Below are 19,396 nucleotides of genomic sequence, written 5' to 3' on the forward strand. Positions count from 1 at the left end.
TCACCGACTCAATGGACATGAATTTGAGCAAACTCTTGGAGATAGTGAAGGACAGGGAAGTTCATGCTGTCACAAAGAGTTGAACGCTACTTAGCGACTGAATAACAGCAAGTCAATTCACAAGAAAGTCATTTGTAACGTATGTTATTTATGGTGAGAACTGCTCTGGTTCACAAATAGATTGGATATTTCAGTCACGAAGACATTCAGACGTTGAGAAATTACTCTGTTAAGCTCAGCTGCAATTCAAATTAAAACAGAAAGGTCCAATTCTTTCAGGAGGCAACACGATTCCTGGGGGCCTGGGCCACGTGATTCACCTCTGCATCCTTGGGTTCTGGGATACAGCCACACCTGTTCTTTGGTTGAGAGGAATGAAGACCTAAGAGCCCGGGAGCTCCGCCTTTCCTGCCACCACTGGGAAAGCTAGGAACCATAGAGATGTGGCTTCCTAGAGAGCCGAAGCTGGGGGGTGGTGTGAGCCACCGGATGTCGCGATACCCGCGGGTCAGCCATTATTCTGGGCTTCAGGTGCTGTGGCGTCCAGTTTTCGTGTCATCTCTTGGCGTCCCGGCGCCAAGGTGGTGGTCCCCAAGGCCGGAGCCGCCGCGGGAGACCCCGGTGAGCGGGGTGGGCTCGGGTCGGGTTGGCAAACGCGGAGGGCGGCCCGGGTTGCGGCTTGAGCTCTCCAGGGCAGGTCAGCCCGCGCCGGCCCCTCTCTGCTCCTCTCCCTCAGGGCGGTCCCTCCACCGCTTGGTTGAGATGGACGCCTAGGCTGCGGCTTGGGGAATATACTGAAGACAGCGTCTCTGTGTCTGTGGATTGGCTGTCGAGTCACTAGAATGTGCTGCCCCTTTGAGAAGAGCGACCTCAGTAGCCAGGTTCTCAGCTCAAGTCTTTCTGCTTTTTTTCTCAGTCTTCTCTGAGGCTGATGCTGGAAACAGCTTGAGATTTTCCCTGGAGCAGGGGCTCCCAGAATTCTTTTTTTTTTTTTTTCCCCTTGAAGGATGGATTCCCATTTTTCCTTGTAATTTTATTGGCGTATACTTGATTTTCAATTTTATGTTAGTTTTAGGTGTACAGCCAAGTGAGTCTGTTATACATATATGCACTCTTGATTCTTTTCCTGTATAGGCCGTTACAGAGTATTGACTAGAGTTACCTCTGCCATACAGTGTGTCTTTAGTAGTTATCTTTTTTATATATAGTAGTGTGTATATGTCATTTCCAATCTTCCAATTTATCCCCCCCCCACACCAAGTCCCATTTAAAATTTTGTAATGTAATGGTATTTAAGAAGCAAACTTTTAGGCCACGCATATCACCATTGCCTCAGAGAATGTATTTTCACATTAAGTACGTGAGTAAATGCTGTCTTTTGCAAGAAAGGTCATTATCAACCTGTGAGTGACTGTGTATCGTTATTGTTTTAATGAACTGTTATTTGGAAACCATTGCTTTAGAATAGTTGTTTGGGTTTCAGAAGTCTTTTCTTAGATGCAGTTATTTTGTACTTTTGGGGTTAGAATCCCTGAGATCAGAATTTGCTCCCATAACTGAACTAGTTGAGTGGCCTTGAGTGAATCGTTTAGCTCCTCCGAGACTTCTTTTGTTCTTTTTAACCTTTGCTTACAAATCTTTTGTGAGAAACAAGCATAATATATGCTTAAGGATTTCTTATTTGTATCTCTGCAAAGTAAGAGTAAATAAAATTCTGATAATTTACTGTAGAAAATTATTTAGAAGTCTTTTCCCCCCAAGTTTTATTTGTAGACCCTATTTTTTTTAGAACAGTTTTAGGTTCATAGGAAAATTAAGCAGAAAATACAGAAATTTCTCATATGTTCCCTTGACCCTACCCTTGCATAGCCTCCTCCAGTATCAACATCCCCCACCACTGGAGGGATAGAGTGGGAGTTTGGGGTTAGCAGATGCAAACTAGTATTTATAGAATGGATAAACAACAAGGTTCTACTGTATAACTTAGGGAACTATATGGTTCTACTGTATAACTTAGGGAACTGTATTCAATATCCTGTGATAAACCTTAATGGAAAAGAATATAAAAAAATGTATATGTATAATTGAATCACTTTGCTGTACATCAGAAATTAACATGTATACCAACTGTAGGTCAATTAAAAAAAAATCCCTCATAGTTTTGCCTTTTCCAGAAGCCATGTAGTTGGAATTGTAAAGTATATTGGACTTTGAGATTAGCTTCTTTCACTGAGTAACATACATTTATGTTTCCTTTGTATTTTTTCATGGCTTGATAGCTTCTTTTTAACACTGAATAATAGTCTATTATCTGGATGTACCAGTTTATCAGTTTACCCATTGAAGAATATCTTGGCTGATTCTTGGTGTTGACAGTTATGAATAAAGCTGCTAAAACGTCCACGTGCAGGTTTTTGTGTGGACATATGTCTTCAGTTCGTTTGGATGAATACTGAAGAGCACAATTGCTAGAATTTATGGTAAGAGTATGTTTAGTTTTGTAAGAAAGGGCCAAACTGTCTTCCATAGTGGCTGTACTATTTTGCATTCCTACCAATGAATGACAATTTCTGTTGTCCCACATCTTCACCAGCGTTTGGTGTTGCCAGTGTTCTAGACTTTGGCCATTCTAATAGGTATGTAATGGTATTTCATTGTTTTAACTTGCATTTCCCTGATGACATATATGATGCAGAGCATATTTTCATGCAGTTATTTGAAATCTGTATATCTTCTTTGGCGAGGTGTTTGTTTAGGTCTTTAGTGGAAGCTACAAGTCCTCATCACTGGACTGCCAGGGAATTCCCCTTTGGGTCATTAAAAAAAAAAAGATTTATTTATTTTTGACTGTGCTGGGTCTTTGTTGCTGTGCTCAGGCTTTCTCTAGTTCAGGCAAGTCAGAGCTACTCTTCATTGTGGTATGCAGACTTCTCATTTTGGTTGCTTGGCTTGTTGTGGAGGAGGGGCTCTATGTGCGTGGCCTCTGTAGTTGTGGTGCAAGGGCTTAGTTGCTCCTCAGCATATGGTGTCTTCCTGGGCCAAGAATTGAACCTGTGTCCCCTGCATTGGCAGGTGGATTCTTAACCACTAAATCACCGGAGAAGCCCACATGGGCATATGTTAATTGAGTTGTTTGTTTTCTTAATTGTTGAGTTTTAAGAGTTCTTTGTATGAAATATACAAAGGAAGGATATTAGGCTTTTATCAAGTATTTGTGTCTTTTGCAAGTATTTTCTTTCAGTCTACGGGTTGTCTTCTCATTCTTGACATTGCTTTTTCCAGAGCAGAATTTTTGAATTTTAATGAAGTCTACCTATTCTTTCAAGGATCATGCCTTTTGAATGTATCTAAAAAGCTGTCACCATGCCCAAGGTCATCTAGATTTTCTCCTAGGTTATCTTCCAGGATTTTTATAGTTCTGTATTTTATATTTAGGTCTCTGATCCATTTTGGGTTAATTTTTGTGAAATTTGTAAAGTTTGTGTCTAGATTGATTTTTTTTTTTTTTGCATGTGAATATCTGGTTGTACCAACACCATTTGCCAAAAAGACTATCTTTGTTCCATCGTATTACCTTAAAGCACCATTTGCTGAAAAGACTATCTTTGTTCCATCGTATTACCTTAATTCTATCAAAGATCAGTTGACTCTATTCATGTGGGTCTATTTCTGGACTTTTCATTCTGTTTCATTGATTTGTCTGCACTTTGCCAATACTGCACTGTCTTCATAACTGTAACTTTTTAGGAAGTCTTGATGTTAGGTAGTGTCAGTCCCTCAACTCTGGGTAGTATTGGGTAGTGTCAGTCCCTCAACTTCACGATACTGAGGAGGAAGTCCTTCAGTATTATGTTAGTTATTCTGGGTCTGTAGCCTCTCCAGGTGAACTTTAGAATCAGTTTGTTGATATCTACAAAATAGCTTGGTGAGTTATTGGAGTTGCATTGACTCTATAGATAAAGTTGAGAAGAACTGGAATTTTGACAGTACTCTTTCTAGCTGTGAGCATGGGATATAAATAGTTTTTAAAAATTCCTTTCCATCACCACCAGATCAGTGACCAAAGAACTGCTCAGTTTCTTTTTTCAAGTGTTCTATCCCTACTAATACTTTAGAACTTTATTTGCTTAGACTACAGGTTTCCCCTAATATCTGAAAATAGTGTTCATATGAAACCTTCATAAGCTTAAGTGGTGTAAAGCAAAGGAGCAGTTCCCTTAGAACACATCTTGCTAACAGATGTACAAAGTAAAACTGGTTAAAGCACAGATGCTCACAGACACAGGTTAAGTCCATGGCAGCTTGATGCTGAGATACTGAGTGTAGTTCCTATGGAATGGGCATGACAGTGCCACTCTGGCTACTTGGGGTACCTCTGGCTACCTCTTAGTAGCCTTTAGAATTTGCTTCTGTTTACTTACCTCTTCACTCTAGTTCTACAACCTTACCTCAGAGTTTTCTTCCTTTCTCTGATTTGCACAGAACATTTCTAACAGAGCTATATGTGTTGTCACTCCCTTGCTTTAGAAATTAGTTTCTTCCTGGAATGGCTTTCCTAATATTCCAGTGATCTTTTTTTCTTTAAAGCCCAACCCAAAATTACCTCCATGAATTTTTACTGTGCTTGTTTGTCCTCCTGTTAATTGTACTTGTACTTTGTATTGTGATTATATTTTATTTTGCTCTCCTCTGCTCTGTTATAAGCATGAACTTTAAGGGTCCACATGTTAAATAAAATTAATGGGGCATTCAGATCTGTCACTGATAGTGATGTAACTGTTACAGCCTTAAAAGTGTAAACTATTCCTATGTTTCTGTTAAACAATTTCTTTTCTGGGGATTTTTCCTGAAGAAATAAGTAGAAATGTAACCAAAAATTCTTTAGCAAAGATGGTCATTGTAGCTTAATTTGTAATAGGAGAAAATTATAAATAATTAAATGTCCAACAGCAGTGGATTACTTAAGTATGAATGGATTGATACACTCTTAAAAATAATGATTAAAGGATATTTGATATTGGACTTCCATGGTGGTCCAGTTGTTAAGACTCTGGGCTTCCAATTCAGGGGGTGCAAGTTCAGTCCCTTGTTGCAGAACTCAGATCCCACATGCCTCATGGCAATAAAAAAAGGAATTTCATGTTTTGATATCAGCAGTGATCTGGATAACATGAATATTAATGTCCCTAGAGCCTTGGGCTGGGGCTTCTGTCAAAAGAGAAACTGCCCAGAATCTAGAACTCTGCATTCAGCAAGGTTTCTTCATTACTGGGGGCTAATTGGGGTGCAGAAAATCTGATTGTGTCTCTGGGTTAACTTTAACAATGATTTCTTTAGGTCTTATAGATGATGTTCTTCAAGCTCTAAGGAAAAAGTCAAGCAAGGATTGAGGGACCCTGGAGAGGAACCTGTCTTAAATGGCAACAATGACAAGGGAAAATTGGGCCCACAATGCTCTGCGACAAGAGGGCCTTGTTAAAGGGAAGGATGATACCTGGAAGTGGGGAACCAGCTTCCAAGGGAGTAGCTCCACTGTTTGGGAGACCTCCCACCTGCACTTTAGACAGTTACGTTATCATGAGACATCTGGACCCCAGGAGGCACTGAGCCGGCTCCGGGAGCTCTGTCGCCGGTGGCTGAGGCCGGAAGCACGCACCAAGGCCCAGATCTTGGAGCTGCTGGTGCTGGAGCAATTCCTGAGCATCCTGCCTGGAGAGATACGGACCTGGGTGCAGATCCATCGGCCCGGGAGTGGTGAGGAGGCCGTGGCCCTGGTAGAAGAGCTGCAGAAAGACCTTGATGGACCAACATTAAAAGTGAGAAAGGGAAAGTGGGGAGTAGGCCCAGGACAGGCTGGGATAGAAAATGATTCTCTGATTTTCATTAACAGTAACACAGCAGCAACCCTTATGCTAATTAAAACAGGTTCATGAGCTCTTCAGATCATAGAATATCTGTCTGGAGAAATGGATTTAGGGTTGGGATCTTTGTACCAATTCAAAATCAACACAGAGCATTGACTCTGCTTTATCTCCCTGGGTGATGCTTGCTAATTCTGAATTTTATTCAAGAATCTGAAGAGCATAATGTTCCTAAGAGCTCCTCTAAACAGAAGCAAGTATATTGTTTGTAAAGTCTGTTTGGGTTGGTGTTGTAAACCTGGAGTATGAAAAGTTGTGAAGAGCAAGAATGATGCTTTCTAGATCTGGAAAGACCACTCCATGTGTTCCCCTGCTGGGGACTGTGTGAGACAAGAGATTGGGTTGAGATATTTGCCTCTGATAAGATTTTATATCCTTGGCTATTAAATTGGGATCTTAACATGGTTTCTAGTATGTGTCAGATCTCTTTCTGTCGATCTGGAGCCCACTAGAAACATTTCTATATGAAAAGTCTGAAATATAATTTGGGAGGGATATCAAGGATGGGCTTGTTTGTTTTAATCATTAAAATGAGGAATTTTAGAGCTGTGTTTTTCGTTACTAATCACTAAGCCATTGTTCTCATTCAAGGGATAAAAAATGGAGGCAATAAAAGGTTCACTGCATTGCCTTTGTGAGACATCTAGTTAGCAGCAAAACCAGATGTCTAGACTTCTAGTGTTCCTTCTATTGGAGCAGGAGGGGATGAGAAAAGTTGTGAATAAGTAGAACCCAGTGTTTTAGATTAAACCTGAAGCTGAAGACTTGTAGATTAAGTCTGAAGCTCTTAATTGCTTGTTACTTCCCATTCCCTCCTTAACCCACACCCAGGTCTGGCTTCTGTTTCTACCGTTCTGTTCAGTCTCCTCTGGGAAAGGTCACCAGTACCATGAGTGGGGCTAGAGGGCAGCTCCATTGTTCTCAAGGCAAAGCTTTCCTGCTGTTTTGATGCTCCATATTTGAGGTGGGTCACTCTCATCTCACAGTTCTAGACTATATGGGCAGAAAGAGGTCCATGGTGGTTAGGTGAGTTCATTTGCTGGAGGTACACGAAGAGTCAGCTTATTGCGTTCTGCTTGTTCCCAGGTTCCAGCCTTTGTCCAGGACCAGGACACTCTCCAGGAGGGTCTGAGTACTCCAGGAATAGCACTTCCTCATGCACCCACTGGCAGCCACAGATCAGCTGAAATTCGCTCAAATTCTCTTACTGACCCAGTGGTGTTTGGCTTGCTCCAGGATCCTCAACATGGTAACTTACTCTGTGGGTCTGGCTTTGGACATCCTCAGGACTCTTGCTGGGTCTCACCTCCCTACTCCCAGATAGCGACTTCCTCTTCTGCCGTTCTATGAGTCCCTTAAGATACCAAATTCTTTTCTTTTCTCCCTCATGTCATTGCTTGGGTCCCTCTGACCCTTTATCCATTCTTATTACTAGTTTTTACACTTTTCTAGCCCTGTACATGGGGGTCAGAAAAGATTTGTGTGTCATTTTCTAGCCATTATTGCCTAGTTCTGGTTGTTACGTGTCTTTCTGAACTCCTATTTTATAGAAGATAAACTTACTGGATTTGGACAAGAATGACAGTTACCTCATATGCAGCTTTTTCTCCTTCTTCAGATTCTCCTGCCCCTGAGGCTTCTGCCCTTTCCCAGGAAGAGAACCCCAGAAACCAATTAATGGCTCTCATGCTCTTGACAGCCCAGCCCCAGGTAAGATTTGCTACCTCTTTTCTTCCAAAGGCCCTATCTGCACTACCTAATTGTGGCTCAAACGTACACTCGCTCATCCTAGTGCTTGGGTGTCCAGTCAGCTTCCATCTTTGAATCAAGGTCCCTGCTATTGAAGGGCAGAGTTCATGTGGGATCTCCTGTGTCTCTCTCATATCCCACCTCATGCCCTCATAACATGTCTCGTCCCCAAAAGTGAAAGGAACCCTTCAGTAGAGGAGCTTCCTGGGCATGGATAATCTCACACATACCTGTCATTTCAGGAATTGGTGATGTTTGAGGAGGTATCAGTATGCTTCACTTCAGAAGAATGGGCATGTTTGAGCCCAGTTCAGAGGGCCTTGTACTGGGATGTGATGCTGGAGAATTATGGAAATGTGACTTCCTTAGGTAAGGACCCTTTCTTCCCATAATTTGTACCTTTACTTCATCAGCTTTTGTTTATTTTCTTTTTTTTTCTTTTTACACCCCTATGACTCCCTGCAGTGTAATTGCAGATTCTTAACCACTGGACCACCAGGGAAGTCCCAGCTTTTGTGGAACTTTTTGCTATGGTAGTTATGAACATAGCATAGCATACTTATTTTGAAAAATACTTGAAGGAAAAAATTTTTCAAACCAACTCTTTACAAACAACTACCCTCAAAATTTTGATATTTTACCTTTCTGGCTTTTTCTATGTATTGGAGAGTTTTTTGTTTTGTTTTTTTTTTTACATTGTTTTGAGAGTGTGTGTCTGTGAATATGTACAGTTTTATAGCTTGCTTTCTTTGCATTTACCTCAACTCGTATTTTCACATATTCTTTGCAAATGTTATCTATATTGGCTGGATAATTTGTATCATAATTTAGTTAGCCATTTCTGTATTTTAGATAATTACTATAATAATATTCTTTCTCTATGCCTAATGTTTCTTTTTATTTTTAATTTCTCATTATTTTTTAGAAGTAGAACACTAGGCCTAAATTAATTATTTTAAGGCTCTTGCTTCTTACTGCCAAATTGCTTTCCATATTGATGTCAGTCTTCTCTGCTCTTACCAGCTGTACACAAGAACCACTCCTTTGGCTCTGCCTTCATTGAAGCTGAGTAGTCCCACTCTTTTAAATTGTTGTTAATATAATTTTTTTAAGTTATAATATATATTCTGAAGTGTATTTCTTTGATTAGTAACAAGAGTATTTTTTAAAAACCTGTTAGTCATTTATGTTTCTGACAAACATTAAACATGTACATGCTGCTCTGTAATGGCAACTATGGGAATGATGTGATTCTTCCCTTAAGTAGCATGATTTGGGAGATGAATACAGAAAAAATAAACAAGGCAGAGTGAAATAATTGGAATTAGAGTGGCGTAAGTCTCTTGAGATGGAAATGGAGAAGACAAAGCAACCAGTACCATTTCTGGGAGTTAGAAAAGGCCATGAAGGAGGTAGCTTTATATTTCATTGTCTGAGTATCATTCTTTACATTGGCAGCTTTATGATACTGAATTTTTATTCAAGAACATTATATATCATTACATTTGTTCATGCTGCCTTTGTCTGTTTCAGGCCTGTTTTAAAAGTACCTTCAGGTAGATCTTACATAATTCTGGTTACATTGACTCTTTGGAATAGGAATCTTTTCTGATATTTTCTAGTTGATCAGTTTTCATACATGAAAATATTTAGTTTTTATATGTTAATTTTTTAATTAGCAACCTTAGTAAATTTTTTTATTGTTCATAGTAATTTATACTGTATATTTTTACATTTATGAGGATATGTCTTTTAGTATCTCTAAGGATATGTCTTTTAGTATGTCTGTTAGTATCTCAGCTGTGGTGTGATGGTCAAATATTTTGTAGATTTGATATTTGGATATATATTCCTAAACTGCTTTCTATCAGTGATCTACCAATTTATACATCCACACAAAGAGCCCAAGAGGGCCTATTTCCCCTGTATGTGCTTGTGATTTGGTCACTTTTAAATCTTTGCTAGGTAGATGAACAATCCTATCCTTTGGGATTTTTTTTTTCATTTCTTTGATTATTAGTATTATTATGTTTATTGTTATTTTATGTTTATTCATATCCTTTCTACATATTTCTTTTGTTTATTAGAACTGGTAACCCTTTGTCACATGTTGTACATTTTCCTATTTGTTTGCCTTTCTGTGCTTGTTATGAGTTTAAGTCTTAGAAAATCTTTCAAACAGCAATATTTTCCTTTATGGTGTCTTTCTCCATAAAATACTATTTTTTAAATCACATGTATTTTATTCAGGCATTTTCATTGTTTCATTTTTATATTTATGCAGAATGACCTAGGAATCCAATTTGTTTGCTCTCTTTTTTGTTTAATCCAAGTGATTTTCAGTAGTTCTAATGTGATTTACTATAGAACCCATCTTTCTTTTTAGAAATTTTAAAACATGTTTGATGGGTTAATTAATTTTATGAAAAACACTCACCAGGGATCCATAGCTTATGCTGTAACCCAAAATAAATTCCAGATGGGTCTAAATAAAGGTTAAACTTAAAAAATAATAAAATAGAATTCCTTATTTATTCTAGCTCTTTGAGGAAAGAGAAGTTTGAATCAACTTTAATAAGTAAGATATGCTCTAACTGCAGTGTTGTTGGGGCTTTGGGCAAGCAGATACCAAAGTACTTATGTTCTTTGACCTAGTAGTTCTAATTTGAGGAGGATACCTTAAGGAAATGGTTCAGAAAGAGGGAAAATAAGTTATAAGTCTAAAGACAGTCCCAGCAAAAAATTGACAATGATTAAAATTTGGGAACAACCAAATTTCCTCAGATAAAGTACTGCGTAGCCCATGGTGTTCTGACCTCGGAGTAGACTGTGACACTATCAAATTTGACAGTTTTATGTACTCAGTTTCTGTGCATTGATAAGCTGGTAGAAAAGCAGACTTCAAGGCTTCCCTGTTGGCTCTGTGGTAAAGGATCCATCTGCCAATGCAGAAGATGTGGGTTTGATCCCTGGTCTGGGAAGATCTCATTTGCTGCAGAGCAACTAAGGTAGTGTGCCATCACTATTGAGCCTGTGCTCTGGAGCCTGGGAGCCACAGCTACTGAAGCCCACATGCCCTAGAGCCCATGCTCTGCAACAAGAGAAGCCACCACAATGAGAAGCCCACACACTGCAAGTAGAGATTAGCCCCTGCTTGCTACGACTAGAGAAAAGTCCAAGCAGCAGTGAAGACCCAGCAAAGCCAAAAAGAGCAAACTCCCAGATAGCTTGCACATACTTCTTCAATATGTAAAAGAATATAAATGTTCATTTAAGAAATTGGAATAGATTTTAAAGGCACTTATTCAAGAAATATTAAGTATCTCACACATCAAGCTTAATCCCTGCCTTAAAGTACATTCGAGTTGAATTGACAGACTTTTACAAAAATAAATACAATACAGTGTAACAAATGCTATATAATAAAAGTATGCATGAGTGTGGGAGCACATAGGAGCTTGGTATGATGAGAGCACTGGGAGAGTAGGAGGAGAGGTGGGTGGTTTAGAGAAAGATTACAGAGGTAAGTGACTTTTTTGTGGGGAAGGGGCTATACCACTTGTGGGATCTTAGTTCCCCACCCAGAGGTTGAACCTGAGCCCCAGCAGTAAAAACACCAAATCCTAACCACTGGACTGCCAGTGAAATCCCAGATGATATTAATATGATTTCTTAATTTTCTTTTTTTTTATTGTTCAGTGCTATGGTACAGAAATACACTGCTTTTGTATATTAATATTTATCCTACAACCTTGCTGAACCTACTTAGTTAGGGTAGTTTTTTGGTTGCTTCTTTCAGTTCAGTTCAGTTTAGTCGCTCAGTCGTGTCCAGCTCATTGCAACCCCATAGACTGTGTCATGCCAGGCCTCCCTGTCCATCACCAACTTCCAGAGTTTACCCAGACTCATGTCCATTGAGTCGGTGATGCCATACAACCACCTCCTCTGTCATCCCCTTCTCCTCTAGCCTTCAATCTTTCCCAGCATCAGGGTCTTTTCAAATGAGTCAGTTCTTCACATCAGGTGGCCAAAGTATTGGAGTTTCAGCTTTAGCATCAGCCCTTCCAATGAACACTCAGGACTGATCTCCTTGAGGATGGACTGGTTGGATCTTTTTGCAGTCCAAGGGACTCTCAAAAGTCTTATCTAACACCACAGTTCAAAAGCATCAATTCTTTGGTGCTAAGCACAATGATGTATTACATTAATTGATTATCTGATGTTATACCTATATTTGCCTTCCTGTGATAAATCTCACTTGGTCATGGTGTAGAATTCTTTTTATGTGTTGCTGGAGTCAGCTAATATTTGGTGAGATTCTTTTTTTTTTTTTTTTTTGCTTTTATTTTACTTATTTGGCTGTGCTGGTTCCTCATTGCTGCGTGGGCTCTTTTCTAGTTGTGGTGAGCAGGAACTACTCTCAGTTACAGTTCACGGGCTTATGGTGGTGGCTTCTCTTGTTGCAAAGCACAGGCTCTAGGGTATGCAGGCTTCAGCTGTTGCGACTCCTGGACTCTAGAACACAGGTTCAGTAGCTATGGCTTAGTTTTTCTGCAGCATGTGGTATCTTCCCAGACCAGGAATTGAACCCATATCTGTTGTATTGGCAGGCAGATTCTTTACTACTGAACCACCAGGAAACCCCTGTTGAGGATTCTTATGTCTCTATTCATAAAGATATGGTTGTTTGTAGTTTTGTCATATCTTTGTCTGCTTTTAGTATGTAGGTGATACTGGCCTAATAGAATTAATTGGGAAGTGTTTCCACCTTTTTTGTTTATTGGAAGAGTGTGTGAAGAATTGGTGTTCATTCTTTTAATGTTTGGTAGAATTCATCAGTAAAACAGTTTGGGTCTGAGCTTTTCTTTGTTGGTAGTTTTTTGTCTACTGATTGTATTTCATTGCTTATTATGGAACTATTCAGATTTTCTGTGTCATCCCGAGTCAATTTTAGTACATTGTGTCTTTCTAGAAATTTGGTCATTTCATTTTTTTTTTTTTTTTGACCATTCCATCTTAAGTTGCTCAGTTGGCACAGAATCATTCATGGTATTCCCTTAAACTTTTTTTTTTCCTGTAAGATCAGTGGTAATTCCAATGGGGGTAACTTCTGTACTTAGTTTTTAAGCCTGTAAGTTTGGGCAGGTAACAAATTGAGAAGAGGAAGAGCAAATTCAGGAAGAGAAAGGGGCATGGGCAGTGATAAGGAAGCAAGCAAAAACATGACATGTTTGGGCATCTGTACATAGTTTTCCATGCCTAGAGTCTATAGGCATACTGCTGCTGCTGCTAAGTCACTTCAGTCATGTCCAGCTCTGTGTGACCCCATAGACAGCACCCCACCAGGCTTCCCCATCCCTGGGATTCTCCAGGCAAGAACACTGGACTGGGTTGCTATTTCCTTCTCCAATGCATGAGAGTGAAAAGTGAAAGTGAAACCGTTCAGTCGTAGCTGACTCTTAGCGACCTCATGGACTGCAGCCTACCAGGCTCCTCCATCCATGGGATTTTCCAGGCAAGAGTACTGGAGTGGGGTGCCGTTGCCTTCTCTGAGAGTCTATAGGCATAAAGGGTACTAATAAGAAGTTAAGCCAGAAAAGTAACAGATAGTGGAGGATAGCATCTCTTGGGCTGTTCTTGTCATTTGTGCATTACCTATAGGCAATGAAGCATTGTTTGTTTTGAGCAGGTGAGTGATATGATCAAATATACGTATTGGAAAGATAATTAGCAATGGAATGGACATGGATTAGAGGACTGGGGAGGATTGGAGGTAGGGAATCCTGTCTTTTTCTTGCCTGCTTAACCAAAGATTGCAGAAAATAATCAGCTCCCTCTATCATTCTGATATTTTTTTTCCCAAGTCCCTTAAAGCTCTTTAGGCCCACACATAGTCTGATTTCTATACTAAAATTTCATTTATCCAGCTAATTAGCTAGTGTATATATGAGTCCTTCATTTCTTAACCATTTTCCATTTCTGTTTAACCACTTGCAACACTTCTACTTTTTAAAATGCTTCTACTTCCTTAAAGAAAGAAAACTTTCCTTTCAACCAGCATTCTGCTTAAATTGTAAAACCAGTCCGTTAACACTCCTTTCCTATGTATTTTCTCTCTATTTAGGTAGAAGAATATTGTTTTTATACTCAAATAGAAGATAATGTTATTATTATTTATATAATTTTATTTATTAGATAATTTGGGGAACTAGTTCATAATTTTTCTCACATTTGGATGGTGAAAATGAGTTTCCAAAACATTTAAAATATGCATCATTTGATATTTTAAAATATTTGAGAATATTAGAGTCATAAAGAGGTTAACTAGTTTAGCCTCATTATTTTATAGATGTTTTCATAGTTTTTAATGTCTCTATATTTTTTCTTTTCATTCAGTATTTTTTATATATAACTACATGATGGAGTCTAATGTAGACCTGATTTTTTGTGAAATTATTTTTAAAATTTCATTTCTCAATTTTAAAAGAAGAATTCGAGGTGTTAAGTGGCTTTTTAATAGATTTTTTCCCTGTAGATTAATTACTTTCAAGAAATTGAAAAATGTTGATGCACTTGACTCTTCAAAAGCTAAAGATGGCCTTCAGAGTTTTTAGGTATATTTTCTTTCTTTGAGAGTTTCCATCTTCTTAGCATGAAGAAGAAAAAAAAAAAAAAAGATAGTTCTTTATAAGCCCCATCCAGCTTCATGAGCTTATACGTGAACCACCTGTATTAAGATCCTTCTCTATTTCTTCTTACATCTGTTTTTTCAACATCCTTTCTATGTTTCCATCTGCTCCCTGAAGTCAACAAGCTTAGAAGTATCTCAGAATGAATTCCGTGTTAATCCATTTATAACATTCTGTCAGTGTAGCATTCTGCTTTGTACTCCCATTTAATGAAAAGCTTTTCCTTTTTGTGTGCATGTAAAAGTATCCTTCTAGTTGTTTTAAAGTCTTTTGAAGATCTTGTTGTTGCTGACACAGGGATATGGTAATATTTGCATTTTTAATTTCTTTTACCAGAATGGGAGACCATGACTGAGAACGAGGAGGTGACATCCAAGTTGAACATATCTCAAAGAGCAGATTCTCAGAGAGGAATATCAAAAAGATTTCAAGGAGGTGTTCCGCATCTTCTTGACTTTGAGGAAGAGTGTGAATGGCAAATTTTTTCAAGTCAGTGGAGAAATGAAGCAAGGGAAAGAGATACACTGAAGAAAGGTTCCCTATGTGAACGAGACAAGAAAAAAAGGACTCCGCCAGAAAAACGAGGCCAAAAGTGGAAGGAATTTGAAGAAAGCTTGGCTTCAGATTCAGCTTTTTCTGAAAGTTTAATAGGTGCTGAAGGAAAGAAGCTGTATAAATGTGATATGTGTTGTAAACATTTCAATAAAATCTCCCATCTTATAAATCATCGGAGGATCCACACTGGGGAGAAACCTCATAAATGTAAGGAGTGTGGAAAAGGCTTTATTCAGCGCTCAAGCCTTTTAATGCATTTACGAAACCATTCTGGCGAGAAACCTTATAAATGTAATGAATGTGGGAAAGCCTTCTCTCAGAGCGCTTACCTTCTAAACCATCAGAGAATCCACACTGGGGAGAAACCTTATAAATGTAAGGAGTGTGGAAAGGGCTTCTATAGGCACTCAGGCCTTATTATACATCTAAGACGCCATTCTGGGGAGAGACCTTATAAATGTAATGAGTGTGGCAAAGTTTTTTCTCAGAATGCTTACCTCATTGATCACCAGAGGCTCCACAAAGGAGAAGAACCTTATAAATGTAACAAGTGTCAGAAAGCTTTCATTCTGAAGAAGAGCCTCATTCTGCACCAGAGAATCCACTCTGGCGAAAAACCCTATAAATGTGATGAATGTGGAAAAACTTTTGCCCAGACCACTTACCTGGTTGACCATCAGCGGCTCCACAGTACAGAGAACCCATATAAATGTAAAGAATGTGGAAAAGTTTTCATTCGAAGCAAAAGCCTCCTCCTACACCAGAGAGTTCACACAGAAAAGAAGACTTTTGGTTGTAAAAAATGTGGGAAGATTTTCACTTCTAAGTCAAGTCTCATTGACCATAAGAGGATGCATAGCAGAGAGAAGCCTTATAAATGTACTGAATGTGGGAAAGCCTTCACTCAGAGTGCTTACCTTTTTGACCATCAGAGACTCCACAATGGGGAGAAGCCCTACGAATGTAATGAATGTGGGAAAGTTTTCATTCTGAAAAAGAGCCTCATTTTACATCAGAGGTTCCACACTGGAGAGAATCTCTATGAATGTAAAGACTGTGGCAAAGTCTTTGGTTCTAACAGAAACCTCATTGACCATGAGAGACTCCACAATGGGGAGAAGCCCTATGAATGTCGAGAGTGCGGGAAAACCTTCATTATGAGCAAAAGTTTCATGGTCCATCAGAAGCTCCATACACAAGAGAAGGCCTACAAATGTGAGGATTGTGGGAAGGCTTTCAGTTACAATTCAAGCCTGCTCGTACATCGGAGAATCCACACCGGGGAAAAGCCTTTTGAATGCAATGAATGTGGAAGAGCTTTCAGTTCTAACAGAAACCTCATTGAACATAAGAGAATCCACAGTGGTGAGAAACCATATGAGTGTAATGAGTGTGGTAAATGCTTCATTCTGAAGAAAAGCCTCATTGGACATCAGAGGATTCACACAAGAGAAAAATCTTATAAATGTAATGACTGTGGGAAAGTCTTCAGTTACCGCTCAAACCTGATAGCCCATCAGAGAATCCACACTGGTGAGAAGCCTTATGCATGTAATGAGTGTGGGAAGGGCTTTACTTACAATAGAAATCTTATTGAGCATCAAAGAATTCACAGTGGAGAAAAAACCTATGAATGTCATGTATGTAGAAAAGTGCTTACCTCTAGTAGAAATCTTATGGTCCATCAAAGAATCCATACTGGAGAAAAACCTTATAAATGTAGTGAGTGTGGAAAAGACTTTAGTCAGAACAAAAACCTTGTTGTACATCAGAGAATGCACACTGGGGAAAAACCATATGAATGTGAAAAGTGTAGAAAATCTTTTACTTCTAAGAGGAATTTAGTTGGCCACCAGAGAATCCACACAGGAGAGAAACCATATGGGTGTAATGACTGTAGTAAAGTTTTTAGGCAAAGAAAAAACCTGACTGTACATCAGAAAATTCATACAGATGAAAAAAACTGTGAATGTGATGAGTCTGAAAAAGAATTCTCTCAGACTTCAAACCTTCATCTTCAACGAAAAATCCATTCTTTGGAGGATTTTGGGTCCTATTCTCTTGGGTCCAAATTCTCTTGGGTCCAAAATGCCAATGAGTCCAAGATCAAGATTCAGAAAATCTAGTATTGTGTAAAATAGAATAGCATCCCTGCCTCTCTAAGTGACTGTTGGATAAATGGCAGCATAGGGTTTTTATAAGGAAAAAAAAGTCATGATTGACCCTTTTGTAGACAAGTGTGTTACATGAGGCAGAAAGTTAATCTAGACTTTGAAGACTATGAAAACATAAGCCAAATTCTAGTTAAAAGATACTCTGTTCCAAATCATTTCTTATGAACCTAGAAAAGGACCTTGAAGCACTTAAAGATTCTGAAGAAACTGAATTATGATTTATAAGATATAATGAAGATGTTGTAAATGATAGCAAAAATATCTTTGTATTAAAAAGTATGTTTTGAAAAGATACGTATATTTGGTACATCTTAAAGATAGTATCACTGCTAGAGAATGTCTATACAGACAGTGTGATTAAGACATACAAAACATGAAGTTGGGTGGGTAGGACTGCTCTTTGAGGGCAATTTAAGTACACTGGATTTGGAATCTGAAAACCTAGGTTTGGATCCTGGCTCTTTCACTTACGAGCTCTGTGATGTTATTAAGTCAGTCTCTAAGTCTCAGTTTCTCTGTCAGTCAAATACTGGCATAACCCCTACTTCATAGAATTGTTTTGAGCATTTAGTAAAAGGATCATGTGACAGTACTTTATGAAATAATTTAATTGTCAATAAAATTGGATAAAAGAGATATGGTCAAAATCGGGAAAATGGCATAATGTAGTGTTTGTTCATCAAGTTAATATTAGGACTTCATGAACCTCAAAAGTTTAATTTTTATAGTAAGGAAGTATGGTGGATGGTTAACTTTGGAATTTAGTACTCTAAAAAAACTTTAAAAACAGCTTTTTAAATGTTTAAGGGAGATAATATATAATATACCTAGTTTGTTTTTATGGAAAAAAAAAAATATTGGCTTACTAAATAATGTCTGGCCATTAATTTGATGCCAAGAAAAAAACAGTTTATTTTTCAACCTTTGGATTTTAAACCTAGTGGGTGTAGAGTGTCAAAATAGAAGGACAGTCCTATGTCACTTTCCTTGCTGACAGGGAAAAATCCTTAACCCCAGAGCTGATTATCTCTGCTACTGTCATTCTCACTTCTAATCAATATTTCATTGGTGATATACAAATGGCTTGTTCCTCAAGAAACAACATTCTATCCCAGCACTCAACTTACCACATAAGTTTTTTTACACAGCCAAGCCCTTCAAATTTCTGATTATACCAATTCAGAATCCATCTCTGAGTGGTCAGGCCCATTTACTCCCAATGAACCAATCATTCATTCATTCTGTACCCTTTTGTAGATTTGTAAACTTAATTCTTGTATTCTTGGTTTGGTAATTTTATGTAGTAATTCTCAGAATGCCAGTTCTGTCACTGAAGTATAAATACCTTAATATTGGGATTTTGTTTTCTGATACTTAGCAGCATTGCAGTGGTGTGTTGATTATAGTAAGTGTTATGAATTCAACCCTGAAGTTCTTTGAGGGCTGGTTCCTTTTTAGACTGAAAGGACCAAGAGTGAAAACTGGAAGGGGCCTGAGTTAAAAGTCTGAAGGCCTTAAGAGTCAGATTCTGCCACTTTTCCTTGGACAAATGGTTTCATTTCTTGGAGCCTTGGTTTCTTCATTTGTTAAACAGAAAGAAGAATATCTACCTCCCTAAGTTTTTATGGAGTAATGAATATGTAGATGCTTTTTGTCCATACTGAAGAAAAATTACCCCCATTATGTAATAATCACATGTACTTGAACAATGAAGAGATCTGGCATTTACCTCTTAATCAGTTTAACAAAATGTAACATTGCTGAGACAACTCACATAATGTGCCTTCCTCCACATGTAATGTGATAAGCCAAAAGTATAACCTGAATTTATCAAGCTTCTTAGACCTGATTGCTAGTTTACAGGAAATACAGGAGGCAAAGGAACAAGATAAAAGACATGTCATAAGAAACAAGTTCAGAATGTGGTATATTGTCGAGGAAAACTGCATTGCGGGAATCCCCTGGCAGCCCAGTGGTGAGTCCTCTGCTCTCATTGCAGAGGGCGAACATTCAGTCCTTAGTTCAGTTGGGGAACTAAGATCCTACAAGCTGGGTGGTGTAGCCAAAACAACAACAACAAAAAAACACCACTGCACTGGATTCTTCAAAGATGATGAAAAAGAGAAGGGAGTGATAATAATTGTTGATGCTGGGTGAGTATTGAGAGTTTATTGTACTACTTTTGTATATGTATGAAATTTCCCATAATGAAAGATACAACTAGTGGAGGGGACGGGGGTTTAAAAGATACAAAAGAGCGAGGATGAAAAGGCATTATACACTGGGAGAAAATGTTTGCAAATCATAT

The 19,396-nt window shown here is 38.5% G+C and overlaps 1 protein-coding gene across 3 annotated transcripts; it reads left to right on the forward strand.

Annotated features, from left to right (window-relative positions):
- Window positions 1-421: 421 nt before the first annotated feature.
- ZNF197 (zinc finger protein 197) lies at window positions 422-17,380 on the forward strand. 3 transcript variants are annotated; one of them, XM_055556949.1, is made up of 6 exons: window positions 422-621; window positions 5,338-5,816; window positions 7,008-7,170; window positions 7,540-7,631; window positions 7,913-8,039; window positions 14,696-17,380. In XM_055556949.1, the coding sequence occupies exons 2-6, from the start codon at window positions 5,418-5,420 to the stop codon at window positions 17,038-17,040; spliced, it is 3,126 nt and encodes a 1,041-aa protein (XP_055412924.1). In that variant the 5' UTR covers window positions 422-621; window positions 5,338-5,417; the 3' UTR covers window positions 17,041-17,380. The 3 variants fall into 3 exon arrangements, with proteins under 3 accessions (XP_055412924.1, XP_055412925.1, XP_055412927.1); XM_055556950.1 differs by lacking the exon at window positions 422-621 and adding an exon at window positions 2,291-2,480; XM_055556952.1 differs by lacking the exons at window positions 422-621; window positions 5,338-5,816 and adding an exon at window positions 5,838-6,885.
- The last annotated feature ends 2,016 nt before the right edge of the window (window positions 17,381-19,396 follow it).

The sequence above is a fragment of the Bubalus kerabau genome, chromosome 20, assembly GCF_029407905.1.
Source record: "Bubalus kerabau isolate K-KA32 ecotype Philippines breed swamp buffalo chromosome 20, PCC_UOA_SB_1v2, whole genome shotgun sequence".
NCBI lineage: Eukaryota > Metazoa > Chordata > Mammalia > Artiodactyla > Bovidae > Bubalus > Bubalus kerabau.